This window comes from Pleurodeles waltl, chromosome 9 (assembly GCF_031143425.1).
Source record: "Pleurodeles waltl isolate 20211129_DDA chromosome 9, aPleWal1.hap1.20221129, whole genome shotgun sequence".
Taxonomy (NCBI): Eukaryota; Metazoa; Chordata; class Amphibia; order Caudata; family Salamandridae; genus Pleurodeles; species Pleurodeles waltl.
Window position 1 is genome coordinate 958,497,386 of NC_090448.1, and position 24,098 is coordinate 958,521,483.

The 24,098-nt window shown below is 47.0% G+C and overlaps 1 protein-coding gene across 2 annotated transcripts in view; it reads left to right on the forward strand.

Annotated features, from left to right (window-relative positions):
• DYNC1H1 (dynein cytoplasmic 1 heavy chain 1) overlaps nucleotides 1-24,098 on the forward strand; it is a 916,572-nt gene that overhangs the window by 268,178 nt on the left and 624,296 nt on the right. For both annotated transcript variants that reach the window (XM_069208347.1, XM_069208346.1), the window contains exons 34-39: nucleotides 271-427; nucleotides 937-1,164; nucleotides 1,364-1,594; nucleotides 3,642-3,782; nucleotides 4,425-4,658; nucleotides 5,565-5,771. In XM_069208347.1, coding sequence (XP_069064448.1) covers nucleotides 271-427; nucleotides 937-1,164; nucleotides 1,364-1,594; nucleotides 3,642-3,782; nucleotides 4,425-4,658; nucleotides 5,565-5,771 — 1,198 coding nt within the window. The remainder of the gene's footprint in view (nucleotides 1-270; nucleotides 428-936; nucleotides 1,165-1,363; nucleotides 1,595-3,641; nucleotides 3,783-4,424; nucleotides 4,659-5,564; nucleotides 5,772-24,098) is intronic.

Genomic DNA, 24,098 nt, shown 5'->3' on the forward strand with positions numbered 1-24,098 from the left:
CGTCTCATGCCACGAACAGATGTACACTGGGTAAGTGACATTTTCCATATTCTACCTGTGTAGTATCTGCTTGCTTGACAGTTCACTACTGGTATTTATCAAACTAATTTGAACTTGTCAGCAAGCATCATCCTAGCTCATTATCCTCAGATTATTAGTGGGCTGTGGTAAATTTAAATTGTTTGTCATTAAAGTTAAGCTTAATAGTAGCAGCTTAATGAGAGCACAATTTTGACTATTTTATTGAAATTCACTTATTTTCTGCAATAGAATAATTGACAATGTGAGAGGTGAACTGCAAAAGCGTCAGTGGATCATTTTCGATGGAGATGTAGATCCTGAATGGGTTGAGAACTTGAACTCTGTGCTCGATGACAACAAGCTACTGACTCTGCCAAATGGAGAACGCCTCAGCCTGCCTCCAAATGTAAGTGTTTGTATTCTTTAGAACTTTACATGCCCAATCAAATAAGCTTGCCAGTTATACGTGTTGGGTCTTTAGACATCTACTAAAGACTGTGACGCTCAGAATGAAGTACATCCAGCTTTTTTTTTTAAAGTTCCTTACCTTCACTATTTTGGCATAGTTGTGTCACTGGTTTTTAAAATGGATGATTCCATTTATCACCCAGTTAATGTGTTTACCTTTTATGCTATGGATATACTCAGAACACCCTCCCCAGAACTACTTGCACTGCTGTTGAAAATCTTTTATCATTCTGCACAGCTCCTGTTTCTAAACAATGTTAACTTCAGTAATACCATATTTCTACCAGTTGTATATGAAATCTCTTTTGAGCTCCAAGCATAATCTAGAGATCCTTTGGAACCTCATTTTTCATTTGCTTGTTAACTGGAGTTATGATTTTACACCGAGCTGCAACTTACGTTTTGGTCTTTTAAGCTTGCCTACAATAATACAGTGTTCATTTACAGGTACGCATCATGTTTGAAGTACAAGATTTGAAATATGCAACTTTGGCCACAGTGTCCAGGTGTGGTATGGTTTGGTTCAGTGAGGATGTCTTGAGCACGGACATGATTTTCAATAACTTCCTGGCCAGAGTGCGGAGTATTCCACTGGATGAGGGTGAAGATGAGGCACAGCGCTTGAGAAAAGGCAAAGAAGATGAAGGGGAGGAATCTGCTTCACCTATGTTGCAGGTACATTTTATAGTTACATTTTATTGTGACCTGTGTTTCACAAGATAAAATGAAGTAGGCTTTCCTATTTGGAATAGTTCAGAATACTCTTCTGTTTAATATGACTGCTGAAATTGTATTCCACATATTAATTAAGAATTAACATATTCCAGCTTTTCTTGGATATTTTCTAGTTTTCTGTTTTTGTGTTCCTCAACAGATCCAAAGAGATGCTGCAACTGTTCTGCAGCCATATTTCACTTCTAGTGGATTGGTTATCAAAGCTCTTGAACATGCCTTCAAGCTGGAGCACATAATGGACCTCACACGCTTGCGGTGCCTTGGTTCTCTCTTCTCCATGCTGCATCAAGCTTGTCGAAACATTGCCCAGTACAATGCTAACCACCCAGACTTCCCAATGCAGATTGATCAGTTGGAGCGTTATATCCAGGTACTTTTTACCTTCCAATTTGATGGTTGCTTTCGCTCTTATCAACTTTTTTCATTGTTCCCTAGTTCCTGGACAACCTCTTTCTGCAGTTCTTAAAAATGTTTGTTCTTCTGTAAAGTACGAGCTATATAATACTTGTTACTATAGTAATTACTCTAGTCTGAGCTTTTGGTAGTGTATTCAGAAGCTAGTATTCTGGGCATTAGGAGGGTTTTATTCCCTCCCCCACACCTCCTACGAAGTAGGAGAAAGACCTTCAAGATGACGCAAACACTTTACCCTCCTTCTGTGTAATTGTATATTTAGAGGTACCCCGAAAAGCAGGACATGACTGGGAAAATAAATGATTAGATATAGTTTACTTTGTCTCATGTATACCTGTGTGAATATAGCATATCTGACTGTATGTCTACCTGTCTATCTGTGTATCTATTTGTATATCGATCTGTAGGAAAAATGCCAATTTTTGGCAGTCATCCTCCACTTTTTGCTACTGGCACTGAGTTTTTTTTTGGACTGAGGTGTACTGGGCTCCTGCTAAACAGACCCCAAGTGCTAGTGCTGTTTTCCCAAAAACAGGTAACACAGTTTACAATTGGCACACTCCTCCATGCGTGTAAGTCTCCTAGTAAGTGGAATTCCTGGTACCTAGGGCCTAGGTGAAAGAGAGAGTCCCTAAGGGCTGCAGCACATATTGTCCCACCGTCAGGACCCCCCCCCCCCCCTATATAATTGAGAAGTACACAGCTGTGGCAGTCCGCGTGCCCTGGTGCAAGCCAGGAGAAAACACAACATGGCACTCCCTTGGTGTGCCCTGCCCCCATCACTGCAGCTAAGTCTATGTAAGTCGCCCCTAAGAGCCCCAAGGCAGAGTGCATTACTTACTGCGTGGCCATATCTGAATGAGTAGATATGGCCTGGCCCCGTGATGCTCAGCCTCATTGCTGAGCATTACAGGTGAACCAGGAAGCCATTTTAAGGTATGTGCTGGACACTCGTCAACACGAGTTACCAAACACCATAGGATTTGGAGAAGCCATTATGTGACTGGGTATCAGAACTCTCATCTTAATAAATCAGGGCTAATGCCAGCCTCTGATTTATTCTGACATGCATCCATTAGGCACCTTAAAGGTGCCCCCTAAATCCCTTTAGTCTCTTGGTGTGCTGACTGATCAGTTTAGTCCAATCTGCCACCACCAGGCACGCTTCTGACCCCTGGAGGTGAAAGCCTGTGCTCTGAGGTCTGAATCAATCCCTGCTCCTGAGAGGGGTGTTAACCTTCTGCTCCAGCACAATGGATAGCAGAGCTGCAAACTAAAGCCAGGTTCTTCAAAGACCCTGCCACCTTTGGTATGCACACCCCTGGCTTCCCTGCCCTGAAGCCCATTTGGCAACTGGACAGGAGGGAAAAATAGCTAGTCAGTAGGCCTGTATTTCCCCTGCGCTAACCACACTCCTAATGTGGTGCTACCCAAGGTGGACACTTGAAGAATGGTTCCACCATCTTGGTTTTGGTTGGAACCAGGCCTTCTGGGCTTGGGATATGCCCAGCCCCCACAGGAAGTGGTCATAATGTGTTGTAGGCACCCCCAAGGGTCCTCAATTTCCAACGGTGTCCCCCTGCTCACCGGATGCCTGCTGACCAAGCCCCCTTGTTGGGAGCTTACCTACTTGTCCACAACCCCCCCCCCCCCCCCCCCTCACACACCCACACCCACACCCACACCCACACCCACACCCACACCCACACACACACACACACACACACACACACACACACCCACACACACACACACACACACACACACACCCACACACACCCACACCCACACCCACACCCACACCAAAGCCTAGCTCTGCCCTCTGATAAGTATAACTGCTCGCCCACTTAAGAGCTTTTGGGATTTTCAATTTTTACCCCTGTAAACCAATAGGGGTCGTCCTGGACTATCTACATAGTGCCCCCCTACATTGGGTCACTGCATAGATGGCCAGCTTCCCACACTGTCTGTCTATATTTGAAGTGTTTTTTTCTTTCTTTCAGCGTTACCTCATTTATGCTATTCTGTGGTCATTCTCTGGAGACAGCCGTCTGAAAATGAGAGCTGAGCTTGGTGAATACATCAGGAGAATCACTACAGTGCCCTTGCCCTCTGCACCCAACATACCCATAATTGATTATGAGGTAAACACTTTTGAAAATAATGTACTTTTTCTATGATTGATCAATTTCTTTAGGACACTGACTTCTAAAACGTTTATAAGTTCTGAAAACTACTGTGTACAGCATTTGGTACCACAATATAGCTTTGACCCTGTTTCAATCATTCCCAGTCTGTTGTCCTAACTACCTTAACAAATTTTATGACTATTTTTTTTTTTTTTTTTTTTACATGTATCATGTTTCAGTGTTGGTACAGTGATAGCACTAATGAACTCCTACCCTGTAGTCTGATGACAATCAAGACTGAATTACACTAGCACCCTTGTTGAAGGCCTGTAATGTGTAGGATATGTGGTATTCCTTCGTACTACCCCAAGACCAAGGGTGACATTTGCGTAATGCAACCTCTCTTGTGGCTCCTCTCCATCATTTTCCTCTTCTTCCCTTTCTACTTGCTTTCCATTTGTCCATTTTCCTTATCTCACCTTCGTTCCCCACTTCTTCTCACCCTCCCTTTTTCTTGTATCTGTCATTTTCTAGTAGCTAATGATGACGGGTCCCCCTATAGAACAAAGGGTTAACATAGAATGTTTCCAGGCACGGTGTGTGTTTTGGTTTTTGTACACCTTGCTTTCAAGTTTAATGAAGATGCTTTTTGTGTAGGTGTCCATCACCGGTGAATGGTTACCATGGCAGTCCAAGGTTCCTCAAATCGAAGTTGAGACTCACAAAGTTGCTGCTCCGGATGTTGTTGTGCCAACATTGGATACTGTGAGGCATGAGGCATTGCTGTACACCTGGTTAGCAGAGCACAAGCCATTGGTTCTTTGTGGCCCACCAGGTTCAGGCAAGACTATGACTCTCTTCAGTGCTCTTCGTGCTCTGCCTGACATGGAGGTAAGAAACTGGAGGGTGTGTTTTTGTAGAGGTGAAGCTTTGTTGCAACCAAATATGTATGTAGCATTGCAAACCACATGGCCCCTGGGCCCTTGCTTGAAGATGTAATGGTGTGTGGCAGGAAGCAGACTTTTAACGGGGCAAACAGCTATGTGGTATGTTGTATGTAGGGGTTATATGTATTTGGATTTTGTAGCGACCTTGTTTGTCCAACCTGGTATGGCCAGAGGTCTTCAAACCTGTACCCCTCTGAGGAAACTTCCTACTGCTTGCGCTTGTTGAATATCCACCCAGTTCCTCTAACTGGGGTCCCTAGTCTCAGTTTGCAACACAAAGGCAGTATATGTATATGATGATTATAGTTGTTTGGAGAGGTACGTTTTCAAGGCTGAGTATGTTATGCTGGATATCTTAATCTGCACATTCTATTTCTCATGTCAACCTCCCTGAAACATATTTTTACCTACTTGGTCAGGGAGGTTATGAGTCCAGTCCTTTGTAAAGCACAGATTTCCCCCCGCCAAACAAATCCTTCCCATTTGTAATCCTGTGTTATTGCCGGTTTCTTAAGTCCTGCTCATGTACAATGTTTTTGTGCAATTATTTTGTTGCTGTAGAGATGAAGAGTACCCACACAGGGTATTCTACCCACTGCTGTTCTTGGATCTCCTTGAACCTTATCAACACTCTGGTGTTTCTCCATTTAAAGCAATAAACCACTTTCCTCCATGTCACTTGAGCACCACATGTAAACTTGTCTTTGGGAAGAAGCCCCATCGGCTCCACCCTGGAGTTCCCCAGTCAGCCTCATGTTAACACCAGTAGCACCTTCACTGACCTTTGCCTCAAATACATGGATGAAAAGCCCCAAAGTAAATAACATGATTTCACTTTCACACTTTACAGGTTGTTGGATTGAACTTTTCTAGTGCAACTACACCAGAGCTGCTCTTGAAGACTTTTGACCACTACTGTGAATATCGACGTACCCCAAATGGTGTTGTGTTGGCTCCTGTGCAGTTGGGAAAGTGGCTGGTTCTGTTCTGTGATGAAATCAACTTGCCAGATATGGATAAGTACGGAACACAAAGAGTTATATCCTTCATTAGGCAGGTTAGTTCCATTTTTTAAATTTGTTTGACGAATTGCAATATTTTCATTTCCTAGTTTTTCTTTTTTTCTGAGCACACTTTTCTACGTTCATTAACATAGTAGATGGATGAAAATATGAAGAATTCATGAACAATTATGTCACAGAGAACCTGCAAGTGGTTAATGCAACCTCATAAAATATAAATGTATTCAATGGCACTGGTAGCCATTTGGATTAGGGCTGTAACCATTTACCTCTGCCTCCTTTATTTTGGGTCCTTCCCTGTGATGGAAAAGGTAATTGGTCTGACTAGACTTGGAGAAGTTGAAAAGTATTTTGCTAAAAAAAAAAAAATGTTTAGTTGAATTAATATACCAAAACCGATGGATTGAAAGAGCAGGTCTCAAGCCAGTAGCTCGGGAGCTACCGGTAGCTCGCCAGTTTCTTGGAAGTAGCTCATTAAAGCCCATCCTAGTAGGTCAAAGAGAGGGTCTGGGCACAGTGAAGGACGTAGTGATTCACATCCTTGTAGTGACAGCCAGACAGACTAGTGTCGGGGCTCTACATTAACACAAACACACACTGTGACAGTCCATTGCAGTCGGATGGTCTGCGGTGTGATCACATCTTTTCCCTTGCAGAGTATCATCAATAGAGATTGGTCAAATTGTGTACCTCGTTCTGTCAACCACAGTGTGTAAATTAACACTCAGCCATGCAAGAATGGTAGAGGGAGCAAGAACAGATGTGCTTTAATGAGGGGCTGCAGGGAGTGATCTTTGTTTATTCCATATAGGAAGGTCACAACTGGAATCTTATTGGACGTGGTCATCTTTAGAGGTAAGCAAAATCTTGCTTTACTACATAAAAGTTAAAAAAAAAATCCATCGTTTAGCTCTATATTTTAGTGCAAAATGTGTCCACTTGTTGATTTTTGATGCTAGGATACAGTTTTCACAAAAAATCTGAAAGAAACACAGCTGCCTCAGTTTGTTTTCATTTATCCAGCACTCCAGTGCAGTGTAATTACATGATGTTCTATAATGCTATAATTTTTTGTGCTATGAAAGGTGTATCCCAAAATTATGCTGGTGTAATTTAATTGTCACCCAGGCCTAGTCCTATTGTAACAATGATACTATTCATGAGTAGGTCAGGGTGATATTCATTTACCAAAAGTAGCTCCTGTCATGGAAAAGGTTGGTGACCCTTTTGTTAAATACTCACACTGATAGCACAAGTTGTGCATTTGGGTAATATACATGAATCAACATAGATCTGTAGCCGTTAACTCAGTCTCTGTGATCTCGCCACAGGGCATTCCAGCTAGTGGAGATGCCTGCCCCCTCCGGCCACAGCCCCACTTTTGGCAGCAAGGCCGGAGGAGATAATGAGGAAAACAAGGAGGAGTCACTGGCCAGTCAGGACAACCCCTAAGGTGTCCTGAGCTGAGGTGACTCTGACTTTTAGAAATCCTCCATCTTGCAGATTGAGGATTCCCCCAATAGGATTAGGGTTGTGCCCCCCCTCCCCTCAGGGAGGAGGCACAGAGAGGGTGTAGCCACCCTCAGGGGTAGTAGCCATTGGCTACTAAACCCCCCCCCCCCAGGCCTAAACACACCCCTAAATTGAGTATTTAGGGGCCCCCAGAACCTAGGAAAATAGAGTTCGATGGCATCTGTCGCTGTAGATACACATGTTCTGCATTAGCTCGCCATCTGGTGTTGGGTCGGAGTGTTACAAGTTGTTTTTCTTCGAAGAAGTGTTTTCGAGTCACGGGACCGAGTGACTCCTCCTTCTGTGCTCATTGCGCATGGGCGTCGACTCCATCTTCGATTGTTTTCTTTCCGCCATCGGGTTCGGACGTGTTCCTGTCGCTCCGAGTTTCGGAACGGAAAGATAGCTGAAAACAGAAGATTTTCGACGGTATCGTTGCGATCCGGTTCGAGATAAACACATACGACGACGCATTGAACATCGAAGCGCTTCAGAGCCCTTCGGGGTAGATTTCGGCACACCGTCGGGGCCTAGTCGGCCCGACCGCGTGGAGAACAACGCCGATGGAACGGACCCCGTTTCGATTCTGCCCCGAATGCCACAACAAATATCCTTATACGGACCAACACTCGGTCTGTAACCTGTGCCTGTCACCCGAGCACAGCGAAGAATCCTGCGAGGCCTGTCGGGCGTTCCGGTCCCGAAAAACTCTGCGCGACCGTCGAGCAAGAAGACTGCAGATGGCGTCCACGCCAAAGGAGCATCGACAGTTCGAGACAGAAGAGGAACAGGAGGAATCCTTTTCCATCCAGGATTCAGACTCCGACGAACTCGACAATACAAAAACTGTGAGTAAGACGTCGAGATCAGAACTTAAAAAAGGCAAAAAGGCCCAGGGGACGCCACTGCCAACCGGCCATGGCTCAACCCAAATTCCCGGTGACCAACAATCGGCACCGAAAAAGGCCCATTCAGTGTCGAGATCGTCCGACTCCGGTCGAGACACCGGCACGCAGCCTCCTCGGGACCGAGAGAGTGCTAAAGAGAAGCATCGACACCGAGAGTTCGGTGTCGACACGGATCGACGCCGAGACAGTGGCACCGAAGACCATAGAGGCCAAGATTTTTCGGCACAAAAGAAGAGGAAGGTTACCTCGGAGCCGAAAAGACAAACCACAGGGTTTTCGGAGCCGAAAAAAGCACCAACAGACCCAGTTTCAGGCTCATATACTGAAGAACATTCTGTGTCTTCACAAATGAAAAAACACAGATTCGAACAGGAACTGCAATCCACTGAAGTGGATCACACGCAAAAGCGTATCTTTATTCAGCAGGGGACAGGGAAGATCAGTACCCTTCCACCTGTCAAAAGAAAGAGAACACTTCAGTTTAGAGCACTAGAGGCTCCTCAGCAACAAACAGCAAACAAGGTAACACCTCCTCCCTCGCCTCCACCTGTAACTCCGGCTTCGCCAACTTACACCCCGTCACATTCACCAGCTCACACCGCCATGAGCCACGATGACCAAGATCAAGACGCGTGGGACTTGTACGATGCACCAGTGTCTGATAACAGCCCAGACACATACCCAACTAGGCCATCACCACCTGAGGACAGCACAGCCTATTCACAAGTGGTGGCTAGAGCAGCACAGTTCCATAATGTGGAACTACACTCTGAACAAGTAGAGGATGACTTTTTATTTAACACCCTCTCCTCCACCCACAGCTCCTACCAAAGCCTGCCTATGCTCCTAGGCATGCTACGCCATGCAAAAGAGATCTTCAAGGAGCCTGTTAAAAGTAGGGCAGTAACGCCTAGAGTGGACAAAAAGTATAAGGCGCCTCCTACGGACCCTGTATTCATCACCTCTCAGCTGCCACCAGATTCTGTGGTGGTAGGGGCTGCCAGAAAACGGGCAAATTCACACACTTCTGGGGATGCACCTCCCCCAGATAAAGAAAGCAGAAAGTTCGATGCAGCCGGGAAGAGGGTCGCTGTCCAAGCAGCAAACCAGTGGCGCATCGCAAACTCACAAGCGCTGCTAGCGCGATACGACAGAGCCCACTGGGATGAGATGCAGCATCTCATTGAACATCTCCCAAAAGATCTACAAAAAAGAGCAAAACAGGTTGTTGAGGAGGGTCAAAACATTTCCAACAATCAAATACGCTTTTCTATGGATGCAGCAGACACAGCCGCAAGGACCATTAATACGTCGGTTACCATCCGTAGGCACGCATGGCTCAGAACGTCTGGATTCAAGCCAGAAATTCAGCAGGCAGTACTTAACATGCCAGTAAACGAAAAACTTCTGTTCGGTCCGGAGGTCGACACAGCCATAGAAAAGCTCAAAAAGGACACTGACACTGCCAAGGCCATGGGCGCACTCTACTCCCCGCAGAGCAGAGGATCTTATACCACCTTCCGCAAAACACCTTTTAGAGGAGGGTTTCGGGGTCAGGCCACACAAGCTAGTACCTCACAGTCCGCACCGTCCACCTACCAGGGACAGTACAGGGGAGGCTTTCGGGGCCAGTATAGAGGAGGGCAATTCCCTAGAAATAGAGGAAGATTTCAAAGCCCCAAAACCACTACCAACAAGCAGTGACTCACACGTCACTCACCCCCCCCCCCCCCCCCCACACAACACCAGTGGGGGGAAGGATAGGTCAATATTACGAAGCATGGGAGGAAATAACTACAGACACATGGGTCCTAGCAATTATCCAACATGGTTATTGCATAGAATTCCTGCAATTCCCTCCAGACATACCACCAAAATCACAAAATTTATCAAAACACCATTCACAGCTTCTAGAGATAGAAGTTCAAGCACTACTGCAAAAAAATGCAATAGAATTAGTACCAAGCACACAAATAAACACAGGAGTTTATTCTCTGTACTTCTTGATACCAAAAAAGGACGAAACACTGAGACCAATTCTAGACCTCAGAGTAGTAAACACATTCATCAAATCAGACCATTTTCACATGGTCACACTACAAGAAGTGTTACCATTGCTCAAAAAACACAACTACATGACAACCCTAGACCTCAAAGACGCATATTTCCATATACCAACACATCAATCACACAGAAAATATCTAAGGTTTGTATTCAAAGGAATACATTACCAATTCAAAGTATTGCCTTTTGGTTTAACAACCGCTCCCAGAGTATTCACAAAATGCCTAGCAGTAGTCGCTGCACACATCAGAAGGCAGCAAATGCATGTATTCCCGTATCTAGACGACTGGCTAATCAAAACCAGCTCGCTCACACAATGCTCAAACCACACAAATCAAGTCATACAAACCCTCTACAAACTAGGGTTCACCGTCAACTTTGCAAAATCCAACATTCAGCCAAGCAAAGTACAGCAATATCTAGGAGCCATAATAGACACAACAAAAGGAGTAGCAACGCCAACTCCACAAAGAATTCACAATTTCAACAGAGTCATTCAACACATGTCTCCAAATCAAACAATACAAGCAAGAACAATACTACAGCTCCTAGGCATGATGTCCTCATGCATAGCCATTGTCCCAAACGCAAGACTGCACATGAGGCCCTTACAACAGTGCCTAGCCTCACAGTGGTCTCAAGCACAGGGTCACCTTCTAGATCTGGTGTTAATAGACCGCCAAACTTACCTCTCGCTTCTATGGTGGAACAGTATAAATTTAAACAAAGGGCGGCCTTTCCAAGACCCAGTGCCACAATACGTAATAACAGATGCTTCCATGACAGGGTGGGGAGCACACCTCAATCAACACAACATAAGAGGACAATGGAACATACATCAAACAAAACTGCATATAAATCATATAGAATTATTAGCAGTTTTTCAAGCGCTAAAAGCTTTCCAACCAATCCTAACCCACAAATACATCCTTGTCAAAACAGACAACATGACAACGATGTATTATCTAAACAAACAAGGAGGAACACATTCTACGCAGTTAAGCTTATTAGCTCAAAACATATGGAAGTGGGCAATCCACCATCAAATTCGCCTAATAGCACAGTTTATTCCAGGGATCCAGAATCAACTAGCAGACAATCTCTCTCGAGATCACCAGCAAGTCCACGAATGGGAAATCCACCCACAAATTCTGAACACCTACTTCACACTCTGGGGAACACCTCAAATAGACTTATTTGCAACAAAGGAGAACGCAAAATGCCAAAACTTCGCCTCCAGATACCCACACAAGCACTCCCAAGGCAATGCCCTATGGATGAACTGGTCAGGAATATTTGCTTACGCTTTTCCTCCTCTCCCTCTCCTTCCTTATCTAGTAAACAAATTGAGTCAAAACAAACTCAAACTCATTTTAATAGCACCAACGTGGGCAAGACAACCCTGGTACACAACACTGCTAGATCTTTCTGTAGTACCCCACATCAAACTGCCCAACAAACCAGATCTGTTAACGCAACACAACCAACAGATCAGACACCCAGATCCAGCATCGCTGAATCTAGCAATCTGGCTCCTGAAATCCTACAATTCGGACACTTACAACTTAGCCAAGAGTGTATGGAGGTCATAAAGCAGGCCAGAAGGCCATCCACTAGACACTGCTACGCAAGTAAGTGGAAAAGATTTGTTTGTTACTTCCATCATAATCAGATACAACCACTAGACGCAACTCCAAAACATATAGTAAATTACTTGCTCCATTTACAAAAAGCAAAGCTAGCCTTCTCTTCTATTAAAATACACCTTGCAGCAATATCTGCATACCTGCAGACTACCTATTCAACTTCCTTGTATAGGATACCAGTCATCAAAGCATTCATAGAAGGTCTTAAAAGAATTATACCACCAAGAACACCACCTGTTCCTTCATGGAACCTAAACGTGGTCCTAACAAGACTCATGGGCCCACCTTTCGAACCCATGCACTCTTGCGGAATACAATTCCTAACCTGGAAAGTTGCCTTTCTCATCGCCATTATATCTTTAAGAAGAGTAAGTGAAATTCAAGCGTTCACAACACAAGAACCTTTTATACAAATACATAAAAATAAGGTCGTCCTACGACCTAATCCAAAATTTTTACCAAAAGTTATTTCACCGTTCCATCTAAATCAAACGGTAGAACTACCAGTTTTTTTCCCACAGCCAGATTCTGTGGCTGAAAGAGCACTACATACATTAGATGTCAAAAGAGCATTAATGTACTACATTGACAGGACAAAGAACATCAGAAAGACTAAACAGCTATTTATTGCATTCCAAAAACCTCATGCAGGTAACCCAATATCAAAACAAGGTATAGCCAGATGGATAGTTAAATGCATCCAAATCTGCTACCTTAAAGCAAAAAGACAACTGCCCATTACTCCCAGGGCACATTCAACAAGGAAAAAAGGTGCTTCAATGGCCTTTTTAGGAATCATCCCAATGCATGAAATATGTAAGGCAACCACATGGTCTATGCCTCACACGTTCACCAAACACTACTGTATAGATGTGCTATCCGCACAACAAGCTACAGTAGGTCAAGCTGTATTAAGAACTCTATTTCAGACAACTTCTACTCCTACAGGCTAAACCACCGCTTATGGGGAAATAACTGCTTACTAGTCTATGCAGAACATGTGTATCTACAGCGACAGATGCCATCGAACTGAAAATGTCACTTACCCAGTGTACATCTGTTCGTGGCATCAGTCGCTGAGATTCACATGTGCCCACCCACCTCCCCGGAAGCCTGTAGCAGTTCAGAAGTTACCTCCAATTTTGTACATTTGTATATATATTATTTAAACCTTTAATAGGTACATACTTACACATTTCATTGCGCGGGCACTATTACTATAGTACAACTCCTACCTCACCCTCTGCGGGGAAAACAATCGAAGATGGAGTCGAGGCCCATGAGCAATGAGCACAGAAGGAGGAGTCACTCGGTCCCGTGACTCGAAAACACTTCTTCGAAGAAAAACAACGTGTAACACTCCGACCCAACACCAGATGGCGAGCTAATGCAGAACATGTGAATCTCAGCGACTGATGCCACGAACAGATGTACACTGGGTAAGTGACATTTTCATTCCTGCAACCTTAGACGAAGAAGGACTGCTGACCTGAAACCCTGCAGAGAAGACGGAGACACCAACTGCTTTGGCCCCAGCCCTACCGGCCTGTCTCCCCACTTCAAGAGAAACTGCAACAGCGACGCGCTCCCCAGGGTCCAGCGACCTCTGAAGCCTCAGAGGACTACCCTGCATCTAAAAGGACCAAGAACTCCTGAGGACAGCAGCCCTGTTCCAAAGAAACCAAAACTTGCAACAAAGAAACAACTTTAAAAGGACTCCACGTTTCCTGACGGAAGCGTGAGGCTTTCCACTCTGCACCCGACGCCCCTGGCTCGAACTGCGGAGAAACAACACTACAGGGAGGACTCACCCGGCGACTGCGACCGTGTGAGTAGCCAGAATTGACCCCCCTGAGCCCCCCAGCGACGCCTGCAGAGTGAATCCAGAGGCTCCCCCTGACTGCGACTGCCTGCTTCAAAGAACCCGACGCCTGGTAAAGACACTGCACCCACAGCCCCCAGGACCTGAAGGATCCGACCTCTAGTGCAGAAGTGACCCCCAGGTGGCCCTCTCCCTTGCCCAGGTGGTGGCTACCCCGAGGAGCCCCCTCCCCCCCGCCTGCCTGCATCGCTGAAGAGATCCCTGGGTCTCCCATTGAAACCTATTGCAAACCCGATGCCTGGTACTTACCTGCTGGCAGACTGGAACCGGGGCACCCCCTTCTCCATTGAAGCCTATGTGTTTTGGGCACCACTTTGACCTCTGCACCTGATCGGCCCGGAGCTGCTGGTGTGGTAACTTTGGGGTTGCCCTGAACCCCCAACGGTGGGCTACTTTGGACCCAACTTTGAACCATGTAGGTGGTTTACTTACCTGTATAACTAAGAAACACTTACCTCCCCCAGGAACTGTTGAAATTTGAACTGTCTAGTTTTAAAATAGCTTATTGCCATTTTTGCCAAAACTGTATATGCTATTTTGCGGATTCAAAGTTCCTATGATACCTAAGTGAAGTACCTTTCATTTGAAGTATTGATTGTAAATCTTGAACCTGTGGTTCTTAAAATAAACTAAGGAAAGCTATTTTTCTATACAAAAACTTATTGGCCTGGAATTGTCTTTGAGTGTGTGTTCCTCATTTATTGCCTGTGTGTGTACAACAAATGCTTAACACTACCCTCTGATAAGCCTACTGCTAGACCACACTACCATAAAAATAGAGCATTCGAATTATCTCTTTTTGCCACTATCTTACCTCTAAGGGGAACCCTTGGACTCTGTGCACACTATTTCTTACTTTGAAATAGTGTATACAGAGCCAACTTCCTACAGTAGTTCAATCCCAGACCTGTGGTAAATTGGCACAGAAGGAAAAGAACTGATGTACGCGTGGTTACCTCCTAACGTTTTGACTTTGCTGATGCTAAGTTTTGATTGAAAGTGTGCTGGGACCCTGCTAATCAGGGTTCTTTGCCTAAACTGTACGTTTGCTTCCACAATTGGCACAGCCCCGGCACACAGATAAGTCCCTTGTAAATGGTACCCCTGTGGTCAGGGTAGGTCTCTAAAGGCTGCAGCATGTCTTATGCCACCCTGGGGACCCCTCACTCAGCACATGCACACTGCCTCACAGCTTGCGTGTGCTGGTGGGGAGAAAATTACTAAGTCGACATGGCACTCCTCTCAGAGTGCCATGCCAACCTCACACTGCCTGTGGCATAGGTAAGTCACTCCTCTAGCAGGCCTTACAGCCCTAAGGCAGGGTGCAATATACCACAGGTGAGGGCATATGTTCATGAGCACTATGCCCCTACAGTGTCTAAGCAAAACCTTATATATTGTGAGTAAGCACCAACGTTTCTTTTTAGAATAGGAGGAAGAGGGTTTGGACCCACCCTCAGAAGAATTTTGTGGGCCTGATAAATCTAAATCTATCTCCTTGGTCTTGGAAGAACCCTTCTTTTTTTGGTCACCCCCATTGTGAGTTTTCTTACCCTGGTGTGAACACATTTGTCTGCTGTCTTTCCCAGTTCTTGTGGAAAGGCTGGATCTGAGTCCACCAGGTACTGATGCAGCTTTTTGGACACACAATCATTAAGGATGTGCTCTCTCATGATAAGATAGTACAGCCCTTCATAGTCCTGCACATTATTACCATGTAACCAGCCTTCCAGGGCACTAACTGAACAGTGACCAGCCAGGTTACTAACAAGCACTGGCAAATGCAAGCAGGAGCGGAAGATGTTTTTGCAGCGTTTCAGAGACCAGCAAGGTCCAGGAGACTTTACCCTTGAGGGGGGAGTCGGGGCTGGCCCTCAACACACAGGCAGGCCAGCAGAAGTCATTGGAGCCCAACCCCCCCGAATTGAGTGACCCACAGGCGATGGACACAGGGGGTCACAAGGTAGCCTCAGCAGCACAACAAAACAGAAGTCCCACTTTGCAGGAGTTGGAGGACGGGGCTGATTTTCGGTTTGCAGAGTGCTGGAGGCCACGGCTTCTTGGTGCCTGAAGATCTCCTGGAGAAAGTCTCAACAAGCCTTGGGGAGAGCAACAGTCAGGGTGCACAGGGGCTCCAGTCCAGTGTCAGGAGCAGGGGCCAACGTGTCCCAAGTCGGCGGTCAGTAGACGAGAAGGACCCAGAGGAAGACACTGACCAAGCCATCTGTGATGCAGAGCCTTCCGATGTCGGTGGGACAGCAGACAACAGCATCCGGTCGACATGGTCTTTTGAGATGCTTGCGGATGCAAGGAGGTGACTCCTTCACTCCAAGGGAGATTCCTTTGTGCTTTCATTTGCAAACAGAGTCCTTGTGACCCTGGAGGATGCACAGTCTTGGACGTTGCAGAACTCTTGCATGATCTGGAGAAACAATGTTGCAGTGGGAGCCTTTGCACCAGACGCAGATGTTTCGGTTCCAAATTAGACCAGGAGCACACGGGGCCTTGCAGAGAGTTCCCTGTATAGTCTTGCTTGACAAATCTGAGGACCCACCCTCGGGGAGCCTTTAAGTAACCGTAAAAGGGGGTTGGCCACTCTTTGAAATTACTCACTGTAGGAAAATGCCACCCATGGCATGGTTAGCTCCTAACTTTTTGCATTTTTTTTTAATGCTAATTATGATTGAAAGTGTGCTGGGACCCTGAGAGTATGTGGTCTGGGAGTTTGTCAAACATGAACTCCACAGTTCCATAATGGCTACACTGAATTCTGGGAAGTGTGGTATCAAACTTCCTAGCACAATAAATGTGCACTGATGCCAGTGTGGGATTTATTAAAAAATGCACACAGAGGGCATCTTAGAGATACCCCCTGTATACCAAGTCCAATTCCCAGTGTTAGGCTGACCAGGTCCTGCCAGCCTGCCACATTCACATGGGTTTCTGGCCACATGGGGTGAGTGTCTGTCACTCTTTGGGCAGGAACAAAGCCTGCACTGGGTGGAGGTGCGTCTGACCTCCCCCCTGCAGGAACTGTAACACCTGGCGGTGAGCCTTAAAGGCTCAACCATGGTGTTACAGCGCCCCAGGGCACTCCAGCTAGTGGAGATGCCAGCCCCTCTGGACACAGCCCCCACTTTTTAGCGGCAAGGCTGGAGGAGATAATGAGAAAAAACAAGGAGTAGTCACCCACCAGTCAGGACAGCCCTCAAGGTGCCCTGAGCTGAGCTGACCCCCTGCCTTAGGAAATCCTCCATCTTCTTTTCGAGGATTCCCTCAATAGGAATAGGGATGTGACCCCTTCCCCTTAGGGAGGAGGCACAAAGAGGGTGTAGCCACCCTCCAGGGCAGTAGCCATTGGTTAGAGCCCCCAAGACCGAAACACACTCCTAAATTGAGTATTTAGGGGCAACCCTGAACCCAGGAAACCAGATTCCTGCATGTAGGAGGCTGGCCTGGCTTATAGTGGGTACCTTGTGGTACTTACCCCTTGTGCCAGGTCCAGTTATTCCTTATTAGTAGATTAGTAGTGTTCTAGCAGCTCAGGCTGATAGAGGTAGCTATAGCAGAGCAGCTTAGGCTGAACTAGGAGACATTCAAAGCTCCTACTATACCACTTATATCATATAGCACCATATCACAAGAAAACACAAGTTCGATGGCATCTGTCGCTGTAGATACGCATGTTTTGCAATAGCTCGCCATCTGGTGTTGGGCCGGAGTGTTACAAGTTGTTTTTCTTCGAAGAAGTCTTTCGAGTCACGGGACCGAGTGACTCCTCCTTTTGCGTCCATTGCGCATGGGCGTCGACTCTATCCTCGATTGTTTTTTTTTTCCGCCATCGGGTTCGGACGTGTTCCTGTCGCTCCGAGTTTCGGAACGGAAAGATAGCTAAATTCGGAAGATTTTCGTCGGTATTGTTGCGTTCGGGATCGGCGTAGTTAGATTCAACACCGCATCGAAGATCGAAGAGCTCCGGTGCCCTTCGGGGTAGTTTTTCGATCCCCCGTCGGGGCCTGGTCGGCCCGACCGCGTGCTGAAGAACGCCGATGGAACGGACCCCGTTCCGTTTCTGTCCCAAATGCCACAACAAGTACCCCTATACAGACCAACACTTGGTCTGTGTAGGAAGTTGGCTCTGTATGTGCTATTTCAAAGTAAGGAATAGCATGCACAGAGTCCAAGGGTTCCCCTTAGAGGTAAAATAGTGGTAAAAAGAGATAATACTAATGCTCTATTTTGTGGTAGTGTGGTCGAGCAGTAAGCTTATCCAAGGAGTAGTGTTAAGCATTTGTTGTACATACACATAGACAATAAATGAGGTACACACACTCAGAGATAAATCCAGCCAATAGGTTTTGTTATAGAAAAATATCTTTTCTTAGTTTATTTTAAGAACCACAGGTTCAAATTTAACATGTAATATCTTGTTTGAAAGGTATTGCAGGTAAGTACATTAGGAACTTTGAATCATTTCAATTGCATGTATACTTTTCAAGTTATTGACAAATAGCTACTTTAAAAGTGGACACTTAGTGCAATTTTCACAGTTCCTGGGGGAGGTAAGTTTTTGTTAGTTTTACCAGGTAAGTAAGACACTTACAGGGTTCAGTTCTTGGTCCAAGGTAGCCCACCGTTGGGGGTTCAGAGCAACCCCAAAGTCACCACACCAGCAGCTCAGGGCCGGTCAGGTGCAGAGTTCAAAGTGGTGCCCAAAACACATAGGCTAGAATGGAGAGAAGGGGGTGCCCCGGTTCCGGTCTGCTTGCAGGTAAGTACCCGTGTCTTCGGAGGGCAGACCAGGGGGGTTTTGTAGGGCACCGGGGGGGGGACACGAGTCCACACAGAAATTTCACCCTCAGCGGCGCGGGGGCGGCCGGGTGCAGTGTAGAAACGAGCGTCGGGTTCGCAATGTTAATCTATGAGGGATCTCGGGATCTCTTCAGCGCTGCAGGCAGGCAAGGGGGGGGTTCCTCGGGGAAACCTCCACTTGGGCAAGGGAGAGGGACTCCTGGGGGTCACTTCTCCAGTGAAAGTCCGGTCCTTCAGGTCCTGGGGGCTGCGGGTGCAGGGTCTCTCCCAGGCCTCGGGACTTAGGATTCAAAGAGTTGCGGTCAGGGGAAGCCTCGGGATTCCCTCTGCAGGCGGCGCTGTGGGGGCTCAGGGGGGACAGGTTTTGGTACTCACAGTCTTAGAGTAGTCCTGGGGTCCCTCCTGAGGCGTTGGATCTCCACCAGCCGAGTCGGGGTCGCCGGGTGCAGTGTTGCAAGTCTCACGCTTCTTGCGGGGAGCTTGCAGGGTTCTTTCAAAGCTGCTGGAAACAAAGTTGCAGCCTTTCTTGGAGCAGGTCCGCTGTCCTCGGGAGTTTCTTGTCTTTTCGAAGCAGGGGCAGTCCTCAGAGGATGTCGAGGTCGCTGGTCCCTTTGGAAGGCGTCGCTGGAGCAGGATCTTTGGAAGGCAGGAGACAGGCCGGTGAGTTTCTGGAGCCAAGGCAGTTGTCGTCTTCTGGTCTTCCTCTGCAGGGGTTTTTCAGCTAGGCAGTCCTTCTTCTTGTAGTTGCAGGAATCTAATTTTCTAGGGTTCAGGGTAGCCCTTAAATACTAAATTTAAGGGCGTGTTTAGGTCTGGGGGGTTAGTAGCCAATGGCTACTAGCCCTGAGGGTGGGTACACCCTCTTTGTGCCTCCTCCCAAGGGGAGGGGGTCACAATCCTAACCCTATTGGGGGAATCCTCCATCTGCAAGATGGAGGATTTCTAAAAGTCAGAGTCACCTCAGCTCAGGACACCTTAGGGGCTGTCCTGGCTGGCCAGTGACTCCTCCTTGTTGCTTTCTCTGTTCCCTCCAGCCTTGCCGCCAAAAGTGGGGGCCGTGGCCGGAGGGGGCGGGCAACTCCACTAAGCTGGAGTGCCCTGCTGGGCTGTGACAAAGGGGTGAGCCTTTGAGGCTCACCGCCAGGTGTCACAGCTCCTGTCTGGGGGAGGTGTTAGCATCTCCACCCAGTGCAGGCTTTGTTACTGGCCTCAGAGTGACAAAGGCACTCTCCCCATGGGGCCAGCAACATGTCTCTGGTGTGGCAGGCTGCTGGAACTAGTCAGCCTACACAGACAGTCGGTTAAGTTTCAGGGGGCACCTCTAAGGTGCCCTCTGGGGTGTATTTTGCAATAAAATGTACACTGGCATCAGTGTGCATTTATTGTGCTGAGAAGTTTGATACCAAACTTCCCAGTTTTCAGTGTAGCCATTATGGTGCTGTGGAATTCGTGTTTGACAGACTCCCAGACCATATACTCTTATGGCTACCCTGCACTTACAATGTCTAAGGTTTTGTTTAGACACTGTAGGGGTACCATGCTCATGCACTGGTATCCTCACCTATGGTATAGTGCACCCTGCCTTAGGGCTGTAAGGCCTGCTAGAGGGGTGTCTTACCTATACTGCATAGGCAGTGAGAGGCTGGCATGGCACCCTGAGGGGAGTGCCATGTCGACTTACTCGTTTTGTCCTCACTAGCACACACAAGCTGGCAAGCAGTGTGTCTGTGCTGAGTGAGAGGTCTCCAGGGTGGCATAAGACATGCTGCAGCCCTTAGAGACCTTCCTTGGCATCAGGGCCCTTGGTACTAGAAGTACCAGTTACAAGGGACTTATCTGGATGCCAGGGTCTGCCAATTGTGGATACAAAAGTACAGGTTAGGGAAAGAACACTGGTGCTGGGGCCTGGTTAGCAGGCCTCAGCACACTTTCAATTGTAAACATAGCATCAGCAAAGGCAAAAAGTCAGGGGGCAACCATGCCAAGGAGGCATTTCCTTACAGTCTGTAACCTGTGCCTGTCACCTGAGCACAGTGAAGACACCTGCGAGGCCTGTCGTGCGTTCCGGTCCCGAAAAACACTCCGAGACCGTCGAGCCAGAAGACTTCAAATGGCGTCCGCGCCGACAGCCCACCGAGAGTTCGAGGAACAAGAAGAGGAAGGTACCTTCTCGATCCACGAATCGGACTCCAAGGAATTCGATGACCCACAAACCGTGAGTAAGACGTCGAAAACAACACATAAGAAGATTGACAAGGCCCAGGGGACGCCACTGCCACCAGGCCATGGCTCGACCCATAAATTCGGTGACTGACCGTCGGCACCGAAAAAGGCCCAAACACTGCCGAGACAGTCCGACTCCGGTCGAGACACCGGTACGCAGCCTTCTCGGGACCGAGAAAGTGCTGGAGACAAGCATCGACACCGAGATAGCGGTGTAGACACGGCTCGACGCCGAGACAGCGGCACTGACGAAGATCGACGCCGAGAGGTTTCGGCCCCGAAAAAAAGAAAAGTCAGCTCGGAGCCGAAAAAAGATGCAGACAGGGTTTCGGCGCCAAAACAACCTGCAACCGACCCAGTTTCAGGCTCTTATACAGAGGAGCATTCACTAACCTCCCAAATGCGAAAGCATAGGTTCGAGGAAGAGCTGCAATCTACCGATGTAGACCATACGCAAAAGCGTATCTTCATACAGGAGGGAACAGGGAAAATAAGCACCCTTCCCCCTATTAGAAGAAAGAGAAGACTGGAGTTCCAAACTGAACAAACACCACAAACAAAGGTGGTGAAAAAGGTTACTCCACCACCCTCTCCTCCACCTGTAATTCACGTCTCACCAGCACAAACTCCATCACATTCCCCAGCTCACACCACCATGAGCCAGGGTGACCAGGATCAGGACGCATGGGACTTATACGACGCCCCAGTGTCAGATAACAGCCCGGAGGCATACCCTACAAAGCCATCTCCACCAGAAGACAGCACTGCGTATTCTCAAGTGGTGGCTAGAGCAGCACAATTTCACAATGTAAGCCTCCACTCAGAACAGGTCGAGGATGACTTTTTATTCAACACCCTCTCCTCCACCCACAGCTCCTACCAAAGCCTGCCTATGCTCCCTGGTATGCTCCGGCACGCAAAAGAAATTTTTAAGGAGCCGGTCAAAAGTAGGGCAATCACACCAAGAGTGGAAAAAAAGTATAAGGCGCCCCCTACAGACCCTGTTTTCATCACTGCACAGCTGCCACCAGATTCCGTCGTTGTAGGAGCAGCTAGGAAAAGGGCCAACTCCCACACATCTGGGGATGCACCACCCCCGGATAAAGAAAGCCGCAAGTTCGATGCAGCTGGAAAGAGAGTCGCAGCACAGGCTGCAAACCAGTGGCGCATCGCCAACTCTCAAGCACTACTTGCGCGCTATGACAGAGCCCATTGGGATGAGATGCAACACCTCATTGAACATCTACCCAAAGACCTACCAAAAAGGGCAAAGCAAGTGGTTGAGGAAGGTCAAAACATTTCAAACAACCAGATACGCTCCTCCATGGACGCAGCAGACACAGCTGCAAGGACAATTAATACATCCGTGACCATCAGAAGGCATGCATGGCTACGAACGTCTGGGTTTAAACCAGAGATACAGCAGGCAGTTCTCAATATGCCTTTCAATGAAAAAGAACTGTTCGGTCCAGAAGTGGACACAGCGATAGAAAAACTTAAAAAGGACACGGACACTGCTAAAGCAATGGGCGCACTCTACTCCCCGCAGAGCAGAGGAAACTACGGCACCTTCCGCAAGACACCCTTTAGAGGGGGGTTTCGGGGTCAGGCCACACAAGCCAGCACCTCACAGGCAACACCGTCCAGTTACCAGGGACAGTACAGGGGAGGCTTTCGGGGCCAATACAGAGGAGGGCAATTCCCTAGGAATAGGGGAAAATTTCAAAGCCCCAAAACCCCTGCAACTAAGCAGTGACTCACATGTCACTCATCCCCTCCACACAACACCAGTGGGGGGAAGAATAGGTCATTATTACAAAGCATGGCAGGAAATCACTACAGACACTTGGGTTCTAGCAATTATCCAACATGGTTATTGCATAGAATTTCTACAATTCCCTCCAAACATACCACCAAGAGCACAAAATTTATCACAACATCATTCCGAGCTCCTGGAGACAGAAGTTCAAGCACTATTGCAAAAGAATGCAATCGAATTAGTACCAAACACACAAATAAACACAGGAGTTTATTCACTGTACTTCTTAATACCAAAGAAGGACAAAACGCTAAGACCAATCCTAGACCTCAGGATAGTAAACACATACATCAAATCAGACCACTTTCACATGGTCACACTACAAGAAGTGCTACCATTGCTCAAACTACACGACTACATGACAACCTTAGACCTCAAAGACGTGTATTTCCATATACCAATACATCCATCGCACAGGAAATACCTAAGGTTTGTATTCAAAGGAATACATTACCAATTCAAAGTATTGCCTTTCGGTTTAACAACAGCACCAAGAGTCTTTACAAAATGTCTAGCAGTAGTCGCTGCACACATCAGAAGGCAGCAAATACATGTATTCCCGTATCTAGACGACTGGCTAATCAAGACCCATTCGTTATCAAAGTGCTCACACCACACAAATCAAATCATACAAACCCTCTACAAACTGGGGTTCACCGTCAACTTCGCAAAATCCAACATCCTGCCGTGCAAAGTACAACAGTACCTAGGAGCCATAATAAACACAACAAAAGGAGTAGCCACTCCAAGTCCACAAAGAATTCAAAACTTCAACAACATCATACAATGCATGTATCCAACACAAAAGATACAAGCAAAGATGATATTACAACTCCTAGGCATGATGTCTTCATGCATAGCCATTGTCCCGAACGCAAGACTGCACATGAGGCCCTTACAACAGTGCCTAGCATCACAATGGTAACAAGCACAGGGTCACCTTCTAGATCTGGTGTTAATAGACCGCCAAACTTACCTCTCGCTTCTATGGTGGGACAATATAAATTTAAACAAAGGGCGGCCTTTCCAAGACCCAGTGCCACAATACGTAATAACAACAGATGCTTCCATGACAGGGTGGGGAGCACACCTCGATCAACACAGCATACAAGGACAATGGAACGTACATCAAACAAAACTGCATATAAATCACCTAGAACTGCTAGCAGTTTTTCAAGCACTAAAGGCTTTCCAACCAATAATAGTTCACAAATACATTCTCGTCAAAACAGACAACATGACAATAAATGTATTATCTAAACAAGCAAGGGGGGAAACACTCAACACAGTTGAGCCGGTTGGCACAAAAGTTATGCCATTGGGCAATTCACAACCAAATTCGCCTAATAGCACAGTTTATCCCAGGGATTCAGAATCAACTCGCAGACAATCTCTCTCGAGATCACCAACAGGTCCACGAATGGGAAATTCACCCCCAAACTCTGAACACTTACTTCAAGATCTGGGGAACACCTCAGATAGACTTGTTTGCGACA